General features: G+C 41.7%; 1 protein-coding gene across 5 annotated transcripts in view; it reads right to left on the bottom strand.

Annotated features, from left to right (window-relative positions):
- Window positions 1-297: 297 nt before the first annotated feature.
- The window catches only part of LOC108013786 (uncharacterized), a 477,552-nt gene continuing 464,629 nt past the window's right edge, over window positions 298-13,220 (bottom strand). For all 5 annotated transcript variants that reach the window (XM_070999389.1, XM_070999386.1, XM_070999388.1 and 2 more), the window contains one exon: window positions 298-671. In XM_070999389.1, coding sequence (XP_070855490.1) covers window positions 485-671 — 187 coding nt within the window. In that variant the 3' untranslated portion in view covers window positions 298-484. The remainder of the gene's footprint in view (window positions 672-13,220) is intronic.

The following is a 13,220-nucleotide window of genomic DNA, read 5'->3' on the forward strand; positions in this document are numbered from 1 at the left end:
CATCAATCTATATTGGGTACATATACTCTTGATAATCATTGTTGTTATCATGTGCACCACTTTCTTTTACAAAATTTACAATATGCATAATAAATGTCTGAGAAAAAGGTATATGAGCCAGGGAAATGACCTGGATAAAATATAAGCAGCAAAACAAATAAATAAAAAAAAAAACAGCACAAACAACAGTGATTACACATAAATGTTAACACATAAAATCTAAGAAAATGAAATAAAAAAAAAATATAAAAATATTTTAATATATTCTTCTTACAAAGTATGGCTAAACTAAAGGCATGGAATGGAACAAATTGTACGAGGAATTATCAAACATTAAAACTAAATTTGACAGATCACACAAGTCACTAACCCAGAATAGACCTATCCAAAAGAACACGGTTAGGAAGCATGTTGAAATATTAGTAGAGTGCTTTAATGAAACGCAAATGCTAATACATGATCACAGGGAAAGATTAACTCAAAATCATTGGTCACAGGTATCGAAACTTTTGATACGACTACGAACTAATTTAATATTTGTTAAACAAAAGTTCAGTTTAGAATTATCGGTACCAACCTTTCTTAACACTCCAATAGAAGTTGACACTGCACCTGACCCGGAATCAACAGAAGCGAACGAATCGGAGTCAGAAGAGCTTCCCGAAGTAAACCTTAAAATAGAAGATGAAGATTTAAATAATCTTACTATTCCGGCGGTATACACTGATCTGGACAATTCAACAGATTCAGATACTTCAAGTGTAATAGAAAACAAAATAAGTAACTCTATCACAATGGCACAATCAAATATTGACTTTATTAATACAGCATCCAAGCTTTTACCAGTTTTTGATGGTAAGGCTGAAAATTTAACAAGTTTCATTGATGCTTTACAAATAATAGAATCAATAAAAGGCGAGCACGAAGAATTAGCTGTTTCCATAATTAAAAGAAAGCTAAAAGGTGTCGCCAGAAATCTAATCGGTAATGAAACAACAATTACTGAAGTGATTTCCAGACTAAGAGGCAACGTCAAAGGCGAAACTGTTGAAGTATTATCAGCGAAGCTGATGAACCTACAGCAGCGCAATAAAACTGCTAACCAATACACACAAGAAATTGAGCAGATGACGAAAGCCTTAGAAGGTGCATTTATGGACAGTCAAACAGCGTCCTATATTTCAAGAACTATCCACAGCGCGGCTTAAATCGCGGCCGTGGAAATTATAGAGGTAATTTTCGTGGTAATCACAATAACTATAACAACAATTACCAAAATAACAATAGAGGACGAGGCCAATATAGAGGAAACTCTAGAGGTGGTAGTAACTCGAACCGAGGCCACAATGGCAATAACCAAAGCAATGTCAGAATTACCCAAAATACTAACCAAAACACATCGGAAAACTCCCAAAGCCCTTTAAATACTCAACAATAAAAGAAGTCAGAGTTCACACTATTAATCTCAGCCAAAATATATTCGTTTCATTTTTCAATGTAGCTACTGGAAAAGAACTTATCTTTTTAATAGACACAGGTGCAGACATTTCCATTTTAAAAGAAACTTCGGATAACTTCCAAAACATCCAAGATGATTACATCATAGACATAAAAGGCATAAGTAACGAAATAACCAAATCCCAAGGTTTAGTTTCTATAGAGATACAGACAACTAAATACATAATCCCACACGATTTTCATATCGTAAATTCACATTTCCCTATTCCATGCGATGGAATATTAGGCATCGACTTTATTAAAAAATACAACTGTCAACTAGACTTCAAGCCATCTGAAGATTGGCTTATAATTAGACCCAATAATTTAAAATTTCCAATTAATGTACCAATAGCTCATAGTGCTGGCAATAATTCAATACGTCTGCCAGCAAGATCCCAAGTTATTCGGAAAATTGAACTTAATTCAAAAGAAGACAGTGTATTAATTCCAAATCAGGAAATTCAGTATGGTATTTACGTTGCAAATACCATAGCAACATCCAATAATGCCTTCATAATGCTAATAAACACAACAAATACCGACCAAGTAGTCAGTACAGGTAACCTAACATATGAACCACTTTCGAACTACGATGTAGTCAACACAAATCCAGACAATAGAAAAAAATCAGTACTATCACAACTTTCAAAAAACTTCCCTACACAGTTCAAGTCACAGCTTTCTAGCTTATGCACCCAGTATAGCGATATATTCGGATTGGAAACCGAATCAATAACCACAAATAATTTTTATAAACAAAGACTGAGATTAAAAGATGATGAACCAGTCTATATAAAGAACTATCGAAGCCCACATAGCCAGGTGAACGAAATACAAAAGCAAGTAGGAAAATTAATCTCTGACGGTATTGTCGAACCGTCAGTATCCGAATATAATAGCCCATTGTTACTTGTTCCTAAGAAATCATCCCCCGGGTCAAATGTAAAGAAATGGCGATTAGTAATTGACTACCGCCAAATTAATAAAAAATTACTTTCTGATAAATTCCCATTACCTAGAATTGATGATATTTTAGATCAACTAGGTCGAGCTAAATACTTTTCATGTCTTGACTTAATGTCAGGATTCCATCAAATTGAACTAGAAAAAGGTTCAAGAGATATAACGTCTTTTTCAACGAGCAACGGCTCATATCGCTTCACGCGATTACCCTTCGGATTAAAAATAGCTCCTAATTCGTTTCAGAGAATGATGACTATTGCGTTCTCTGGTCTAGAACCTTCTCATGCATTCCTTTGTATGGATGACTTAATTGTAATTTGTTGTTCCGAAAAACATATGCTTAAGAACTTAACAGATGTTTTTGAGAAATGTAGGAAATACAACCTAAAGTTACATCCAGAAAAATGTTAATTTTTTATGCATGAAGTGACTTTTCTAGGTCATAAATGCACTGATAAAGGAATACTTCCAGATGACAAGAAATACGATGTCATTATGAACTACCCAGTTCCGCACGACGCGGACAGTGCTAGACGTTTCGTAGCATTCTGTAACTATTATAGACGTTTTATAAAAAATTTCGCCGACTATTCACGGCACATAACAAGATTATGTAAAAAGAATGTTCCTTTTAAATGGACGGATGAGTGTGAAGATGCATTTCAATATTTAAAAACAAAACTTATGGAACCTACATTGCTACAATATCCAGATTTCACTAAAGAATTCTGTATAATAACAGATGCAAGTAAGCAAGCATGTGGAGCGGTTTTAACTCAAAACCACAATGGTCTCCAACTTCCCATTGCATACGCATCAAGAGCATTTACAAAAGGTGAAAGTAACAAATGTACTACTGAGCAGGAATTAGCTGCAATTCATTGGGCAATATTACATTTTAGACCATATATATATGGAAAACATTTCTTAATAAAAACAGACCATAGACCTTTAACATACCTTTTCTCAATGATCAATCCCAGTTCTAAACTGACACGTATGAGGCTCGAACTAGAAGAATACGACTTTACAGTCGAATATTTAAAGGGAAAGGATAATTATGTAGCCGATGCGTTATCAAGGATAACCATCAAAGATCTACAAAATATAACTGGAAATATATTGAAAGTCACTACTAGATATCAAAATAGACAAAAATTCCGCGCGAAAAATCAAGAACAAGAATTGCCTATGCAATCCTTAAATAAAGCTTCTAAGCCCAACGTATACGACGTCATAAACAATGATGAAGTACGTAAAGTAGTGACCTTGCAGATAAAAAATACGTTATGTTTATTTAAACAAGGTAAAAAAATTACTGCAAGATATGATGTCAGCGATTTATATACTAATGGAGTTATTGACTTAGATCAATTTTTCCAAAGGCTTGAAATGCAAGCCGGTATACATAAAATCAGCCAACTCAAAGTGGCACCGTGGGAAAATATCTTTGAACATACTTCAATAGATAATTTCAAATTAATGGGCAATAAAATCTTGAAAACATTAAGAGTAGCGCTACTCAACCCGGTGACCCAAATAGCAAATTTAAAAGAAAAATAAGCAATTTTGTCTACATTTCATGACGATCCAATTCAAGGAGGTCATACTGGCATATCAAAAACTTTGGCCAAAGTAAAAAGACACTATTACTGGAAAAATATGTCTAAAGATATAACTGAGTACGTAAGAAAATGTCAAAAATGCCAGAAAGCCAAAATAACTAAACACACGAAGACCCCTTTAACAATTACTGACACACCAATAAATGCTTTCGACAGAGTGATAGTGGACACTATTGGTCCACTACCAAAATCAGAAAATGGCAATGAGTATGCAGTCACTTTAATATGTGACTTAACTAAGTATTTAGTTGCCATACCTGTTCCGAATAAAAATGCTAATACTGTCGCTAAAGCAATATTTGAATCTTTTATCCTGAAGTACGGTCCAATGAAGACGTTCATTACGGACATGGGAACAGAATATAAGAATTCAATTATAGACGATTTGTGCAAATATTTAAATATTGAAAATATTACATCCACAGCACACCACCACCAGACAGTTGGAACAATAGAAAGAAGTCATAGAACTTTCAATGAGTACATTCGGTCTTACATATCGGTTGATAAAACTGATTGGGACGTATGGCTTCAATATTTTGTCTTTTGTTTCAACACGACCCCCTCTATGGCACATACTTATTGTCCATATGAGCTAGTATTCAGTAAAACAAGTAATTTACCAAAACATTTTAATAGCATAGATAGTGTAGAAGCACTATATAATATAGATGACTATGCTAAGGAGAGTAAGTATAGATTAGAAGTAGCCTATAAAAGAGCTAGAGTTATGTTAGAAGCAAACAAGAATAGAAATAAACTACTATACGATCATAAAGCAAATGATATAGATATATCAGTAGGTGACCGAGTTTTATTAAAAAACGAGACAGGTCATAAGTTAGATCCTAAATATACAGGTCCGTATATAGTAACGGAAATAGGAGATAGAGATAACATAGTAATAACAAATAATAAACAAAAGAAACAAACAGTTCATAAGGATAGATTAAAAATCTTTATTTCATAAATTGCACTTAGTATGGCCATACAAAAACACACATACATAGATAAATAAATACACATATTCTCTTAATAATTTCATTTTCTTTGATTCTAATAACAAAATACAAAAAAATAATAATAAAAAAAAAGTGTATTAATTAAAAGTTTTTACTATAAAAATAACTTCATTATATTACGTTATTTTTCAAAAGGAGGGAGATGTAGTATGCACATACATTGAATACCCACTGTACCGAAAGTACTTAAAGGGTAAGCACTGTAACACTTTTTTGCAGTATTTACATATTTTAAAGTCCCCTAAGTGGCCGAAATATGAACTGATCGCTATGGCTTAGCCCGCACACAGAAAGTGCTAGCGTCGGCATAATTGCAACGAACGGACAGCATATGCATACCCCTCGCGACTCCACTCGAGAGCGCATAGCAACATATATAAGTACACTCCTTTATACATAAGTATATAGGTACATAGCCGTCTCTCTGCCGCCGCCTGCGAGCAGCGCAGCTACGAGACTTAGCCTTAATTAGACTTAAAGAATATTGTAAAAATCAGAGACTCTTCGATCGTTGGAGCGGCACCATTGCTGCTCCAAATAAACCCTAAAATAAAACTAAATGAAAATAAAATACAAACTTGAAACAATCTTATTTCAATTGTGTTTAATTCCGCAAAGTAATCAGGTCGGTACGCGCTCCAATTTCTCCGATCCACGACCTTTTTCTTGTCGACACCTCATTATATTACGTTATTTTTCAAAAGGAGGGAGATGTAGTATGCACATACATTGAATACCCACTGTACCGAAAGTACTTAAAGGGTAAGCACTGTAACACTTTTTTGCAGTATTTACATATTTTAAAGTCCCCTAAGTGGCCGAAATATGAACTGATCGCTATGGCTTAGCCCGCACACAGAAAGTGCTAGCGTCGGCATAATTGCAACGAACGGACAGCATATGCATACCCCTCGCGACTCCACTCGAGAGCGCATAGCAACATATATAAGTACACTCCTTTATACATAAGTATATAGGTACATAGCCGTCTCTCTGCCGCCGCCTGCGAGCAGCGCAGCTACGAGACTTAGCCTTAATTAGACTTAAAGAATATTGTAAAAATCAGAGACTCTTCGATCGTTGGAGCGGCACCATTGCTGCTCCAAATAAACCCTAAAATAAAACTAAATGAAAATAAAATACAAACTTGAAACAATCTTATTTCAATTGTGTTTAATTCCGCAAAGTAATCAGGTCGGTACGCGCTCCAATTTCTCCGATCCACGACCTTTTTCTTGTCGACACCTCGTTCCACCGTTCCAGAAGTGGTCCAGGTTTCCTATTTTTTCGACATCAATTTGTTTAGATTCTGACCCAAAAAAGATCATTTTTTTAAATGTCCGTTGGAAGTGATAACAACAAGTTGTCTATTCCACCTGCAGTAGTCCCAGGCATTTCCGTAGATCCCCCCATACCCGAACTAACTGCTAAGTCCTCGTCGCCCCGAAAAAGGGTCAGAGGGTGTAAACGTCAAAATGGCACTAACAGCTTCCCAAATTGCTCTAAGAAAATTTATTGAGGTCTCAGATTGGCTGAGTGAATTTGAATCCAGGGCAAAAACTCCTTCGCCGGTCTCTCCCACTCTTTCCATGCTTAACATTAATACGGCTACTGCTATTCCGTTCACGAGATATGTGGCGCTCAGATCGCGGATATGATAGCCCAAGCTCCCCAAGTTCAAGCTGTTCCTACCCAAAACCTACATTTCCTCTGGCTGTCGGCTGCCTCCGTGCGATACCGAGGTTTTCACCGGAGATTATCTGCGGTGGCCGACCTTTAGGGATCTGTTTACGGCCATTTATATAAACAATCCAAGGCTGACGCTAGTCGAAAAACTGTTTCATCTGAATGCAAAAACAAGTTGTGATGCGTTTTCGAATGGATGAGCGTTTCGAAAACAAGCGGTTGGTATTAAATAGCCAATTAAAAATACTTTTTAATGTGCAATCCGTTAATCAGGAATCTGGGTCAGCTTTCCATGAACTTCAGCGCACCATCCAGGGTTGTCTCACGGCATTAGAAATGTCCGGAATTCAAGCCGAAAACTGGGATTGCCTCTTAGTGTACATGTGCTTCTCCAAACTTCCTAAGCTCACGCTGTTCTTGTGGGAACAGTCCTTGCACAACAAGGCCCATATTCCGACGTGGCAGGAGCTGAACGCATTCCTTACGCAGCGTCACCGGATCTTAGAAGCCATAGACGGCGTACGGCCGTCAGGTTCGAGTCAATCTCTGCTAAAGACATCCGCCCCCAGTTCAGCGCCTCGTATAATAAATTCTTCTGAGACAAGGGTAACACTCAAGCCAAAAGGAAAACCATCCTGAATGCACATGTGCACGATTTCTCCAGATGACGGTCGATGAGCGGTCGGCATATATAAAGAGAAAGCAGCTGTGTCTGAACTGCTTCGCACGAAGGCATCAGCTGCGTGATTGTGAAAGCACACCTTACTACACAGAAGCAACTCCTCCCCAATCCGTTCGAATCCCTCCCCGACCCCGAACAAGACCAATACACCAGTTGCCACCGCTACCGGGACCACGGACTCTCCAGTCCAAAATTACTTCGCGACGGGGTATAGACCCGTCTTGCTGGGCACCGCCATAATTGTATGTCACCTGGGATCGAATTTGAAAACTCGAGCCTTGATAGATTCAGGATCAGAGGCAACCTTTATTTCTGAACGGCTGTTCAAATTAATTAAGTTGCCTCACCAAGTAATCCGAGCCCAAGTATCAGGCTTAAACCAGGCAGTATCCGCTGAATCCAAAAAGCTCTGTTAGTTTACCATCCGTTCTCCGACCAGGCCTGGCCTGCAAATAAACACGACGGCCTATGTTCTTCCTCAATCAGCTGGAAACCTTCCATCTTGTCCGATTCCGCATCAGTTTCTACGGGATCTTCCCGAACTGCCACTAGCGGATCCACAGTACTACGAGAGCGCACAGATAGATATTCTGGTCGGGCCGACGTACTGCCATCCATTCTCCTAAGCGCCACCCGGCCGAACATTTGTAGCTCTCTCCTCGGTCAAGAAACCACTTTCGGGTGGATCCTAACAGGACCCGTTCCTGCTCCAAGGGGAAATCAGCTTTCCGCTTTTTCCACGCGATTCTCCCACACGGTTGGCACGTCCTTGGATAAGCTTCTCACTAAATTTTGGGATGTTTTATCCAGCAGGCTGGCTTGCTGCATTTGTTGTGTGTGTCAAAATCTTTATGCAAGAGATTTGGCTTCATGATCTAGGTTGGGACGAAAAACTTCCAACTTTCTCCAGAGCTATTCGGTTCTAGACCAGGTCAGAATACCCAGATGGGTTTTCTTCCGTTCAGAGTTCCGCGTAGGGCATCATGGATTCTGTGACGCCTCGCAAAAAGCCATACGGAGCTGCCATCTATGTCCTAATAAGCCGGTCCAGATACAGGGTTCCGAGAATAAAGAACTTGGTGAAGGCAGTGGTTAACTCCTTTAAGGTCTGCGTTATCCACAAAAAGAGATTGAAAGTCCAGATGATGGGAGGTTTTCCGAAAGAGCGAGTGTCTTTTTCCCGTCCGTTCACGTACACAGAAATGGACTACGCCGGCCCGTTTGAAATAAAAAAAAATATACCGGAAGAGCTTGTCTCATTCCAAAATGGTATGTGTTGGGTTTCGTTTGTTTTTCTACACAGGCCATCCATCTAGAGCCTACATCCGACTTAAAGACTGACTAGTTTCTTGCCGCCTTCGCTCGATTCGTATCTAAAAAAAAGGTGTCCTCGCCAAATCCAGTCCGACAATGGAAGGACCTTCGTCGGCGCTTCCACCGTGCTTTCCCGAGACTTCCTGCAAGCCGTTAAGGAGCCTGTGACCGATGCGTATAGTCATCAGCGGCTCACCTGGCAATTTATTACTCCTGGGACACCCCATATGGGCGGCCTATGGGAAGCTGGTGTCAAGAGCCTCAAGACCTTGTTTTACAAGTACACCGCTACACGGAAGTACGCCTTTGAAGAGCTGTCCACCCTCATAGCGAAAATTTAAGCTTGTCTGAATTCCAGACCGCTATCTCAACAATTGAGCACTCGATGGAAGGATGATTACCTTAAGGAGCTCCACAAGCGCAACAAGTGGCAAGTTCCCACAGAATATCTGCGGGTCGGCGATATGGTCATCATTAAGGATGACAATTTGCCCTGAAATAAGTGGCAACTCGGAAGAATAGACTCCGTCTTTCCGGGAACCGATGACAATGTCCGCGTAGTCGAAATTCGTACGGCACGCGGCATTGTCAAACGTCCAGTGACCAAGGTGGTTCTTCTTCCAAGAGAGCCGTCCAAAACTACCTACCTACCGCGTTTCTTATACACCTTACCATTAAACCATTATCCACGTTATCGTTAATCAGCCCTGTTTGTTTTTTTCTTATCCACACTCTAAGCAGGAAAATGGCTCCCCGTCCACGTAGCGCTCAGGCATTGGATAGCAGACGTACGAGAGGTACTCAGTCTTACCGATGCCGAGTCTGCCGCGGAATCCATCCTCTTCGGAAGGTTCAGAGGTTCCTAAAGCTGAGCGCAGAGAAGCGGCTGCGGGCAGTTCTTATAAACAAGTACTGCGCGAACTGTCTCGCACACGAGCACTCCACTGGGAGCTGTCGTAGCGGTGACCGGTGCAGAACGTGCAACCGCTGCTCCACATGCACGAACTTGTTTCCCGGAAAAAGTCCGGCTCCAAGCAACAGCCCGCTTCTCCGCACCGTTCGTACCGGCAAGATTCGCCAACTCGCCAAACGCTTGCCCCTCCACTGCGCTCAGCATCCTCGACACCAGCTCCGTCGCTCGCGGCACTTCTCCAGCGTCTTAGCGTCAACGTCCTCCCGACTGCTTTGGTGATCGTCGAGACCGGGGAGAAGACTTTCGACACCGCCGCACTCATCGATCCGTGCCCCCCGACAAGCTCCACCGATGCATCCCTGGCCGCCGCGTTTCGTTTGCCGACAACAAACTTGGGCGATGAGAGCATCTGCACGGCGACGTTTCGGTCGAAGGTCGACGAGGCCATCAAGCTAGAGATGGTCCTCAAGATCGAGCCGAACATGCGCATCCGCACCCCCATCCGTGCGCTCAGTGAGAGCGTCGTCAAGAAGTTTAAGGAGCTACCGCTTGCGGATGAGCGTTTCCATAGGCCAGCCACCATTTCCTTGATCCTGGGCGCGGACGTCTACCCGAAGGTGATACAGCCGGGCTTCCACATTGTCGACGAGGGACTGCCAGTAGCCCAGAAGACGGTGTTCGGGTGGATCCTCTCCGGCGCCTGTTCGCAGGCTTAAGGCGTAGGCGACTGGCCGAAGTTCCGTCTCTTTTTGCAACGCTAGCGATTGCAAGGGGAGCGGAATGTTCAAGCCCACTGTCCGGCGAATCTGGACCGGTCCCGCTATCCAACTGCACCGCTCTGCTAGTGCACCGCTCTCTCGCTCTCCCGCTCTATTCACATTTCCCCTCTGTGGAGTCTCCACTGCGCATTGTTGCGAGGAACTCTGCCCAGCCCAGCGCAGCAGCCCGCCGACGCCGCAAGTTCCCTCCGCCGCCTCCACGCCATCTACCAGCGCCAGCGTTTCCCCGCTACCCCCGGCGTAACACTCTGTAAATCGCGATTTGCTGGTTAGAAACTCGATTTATTAGGGGTTACTGTTGATCTTTTAAGATGGATGTTACGTACGCCCTCCACATAGAAAGATTCATATAGGGAAACAACGACGAATCTTTAGCCAGGGGGAGGGGTGCATGTGACTAACCAGACTCATACTGGTAAAGGCAGAAGAAAAAGCAATTCGGCGATTCTCGGGTGTCGCGTGGCCAGAACAACGGCCACTATCGACCTATTGGTAACCATACTCCGGTAGCTGGCAAAGGGCAACAGCCGGCCGTTGACTCCCAAGATAGCAGATATCAAGAAACAGTAATTCTAGGTGGGAACACCTAGTTTATCCGATCCATATTCGCAGCCAAGTAAAAGCTCTAGTCGGGTATAAAAGACCTTAGACAAATAGAGAAAAGGGAGAGAATCGACTTGGGTGTCTTGCTGACGGAAGCCGGCAGCTTCGAGGGAAGGCGACTTTCCCTGGGGCAGTCGTCCATGGAGTCTTCTGCCACCAGGACCAGCCACCATATCCAACAGTCTGTGAGGAGAACACAATTGCAGCTCGAAATAATCTTGTGTCGAACCAGCGCCGCTATTGTCATCAAAAAACGTGGAGAAGATCAACAATAAGGACGACATCCGACATACTGCGATGTTTGTGGAAGCAGTATCCGTGATCTCCATGCTCCTGAAATTTGTTCAGCTGTAGGAACCATCCGTTCAGAGCGTAGCGACCAATAGCATACGTCGGAGAAAATAGTGATGCAATATAAATGTGTCAATCGAGCCAACCAAAGCTAAAGTGAACTCATGCATAACCAAGGACCAATATCCTCAAATAATACAATTGGATAACAAGTGAAAGTCAAGCATTCAAACCTGCATTGAAATATATTTAAACCAACCGAGTCAATAGACAACGTGCGAATCACTCCTCTTCGGAAGGAGAGAGGACGAATCTCTCCACCAGCCTTTGAAGAAGTCGCATGCCTCTAGCTTAATATATATATATTTTGTGTTTAAGTGAATTGATATACTTAAGAACGGCCGTATTTTGGTGCACGTATATTTATATATATATATCTTATATAATATTTTCCCAAAGCCCAGGATCCGGAGCGTCGAGATCTCATCGCCCATGATTTAAAGAGGGGGTAAGTTGGTTGGGACACGGTTCCTTTCTTATAAACATACATATGTAAATATTCGTGCAGTATCCTACAGTTTTATAGACTACTTCAAACTTTTTCAGCGGCGAGCATCAGCCTTGTAGTTATATGATAATTGCAAGAGCCCTCTGAGCGACGTTTGTAGTCGTGAAAAGTCAGTATTTTGCTGATGTGTGCACCTTCATAGGTGATAAATTCGATACTCTTCGCTAACAGAATAATTGTCAATTAAATTAAATTAATCAACGGACGCAGATATATATTACCTAATAAATTTATAATGTGAAAAAGAATTGGAAACCATGGTGTGCTAGAACTCTAACAAGGGGGTGTGCTGACGCGAGGAGTGGAGTAGGTCAAGAACAATGACATAACTTTCGACGGATAACCTTGACAATAGGGGATCGTATTGCGCGGCCCGCGACGATCCATTGGCACACGAATGTGTGAAGGGGAGGGAATAGGCCAAAACACAGCCCAATCGTATTGCGATCAAGCGACAGCTAAGCTTGTTGGGCAGTGTGGACTGATGACTGACGAACGTGATGACTAATATTATTTTCCAGGCACTTTTAATATTTATTCTCGTTATGTTGGAGAGGAGAGAGGCTTACCAAGATCCCACGACCCAAATACGACGTAGCTTATGCCGGCAAATGGTGCCTGAACATTGGACGCCTCTCCCTCGGCCCAAGTCCTTGTCAGGACTCGGGCACTAATATGCCCACGTAACAGATTTGGCGCCCAACGTTAGGATTTTTCATATTCCTTAAGGAATTTTACCAGGGTCAACCATCTCGCTGCCTGCGGTATCGGAGTGGAGGCACCTAAGTATGGCAAAGCTTTCATCCTTTTTGCCTTAGGTAATTTGACTGTTTTATAGAGCAGGGAGATTAAATAATTTAAAATGTACGCGTACCTACTTAGTTGTCAAGCTAGTAACTGTAAAGTCCCCAACTTCTGTGGCTGTCAGTGTTGAGTGGCCACTCAATCAGAAATTTGTCGCAGAATAGAGGCCTGACTTTGAAATGATTTTTAACCTTAGAAATTCTCTGTTTTATTCATGGACAAGTTTACCAGAATTTCCTTTAACCAAGAACTATGAGATATCCTTTTTATAATACTACACCTACAACTAAGTGCAGACCGACTATTTGTTAAAATGAACGTAGATACAATTTATAGGTGCTTTTTGGCCGACGCCCCACGACGTACTAGGCATTTGTCCGGTCGTTTGGTTGGTTCGAGTCCAGAAAGAGCAGGAGCGCAAACATTACGGTAACGCATTTAGCAGTTGCGGTGCGGATCTACTGTTTGTT

The sequence above is a fragment of the Drosophila suzukii genome, unplaced genomic scaffold (assembly GCF_043229965.1).
Source record: "Drosophila suzukii unplaced genomic scaffold, CBGP_Dsuzu_IsoJpt1.0 scf_7, whole genome shotgun sequence".
NCBI classification, from domain to species: domain Eukaryota; kingdom Metazoa; phylum Arthropoda; class Insecta; order Diptera; family Drosophilidae; genus Drosophila; species Drosophila suzukii.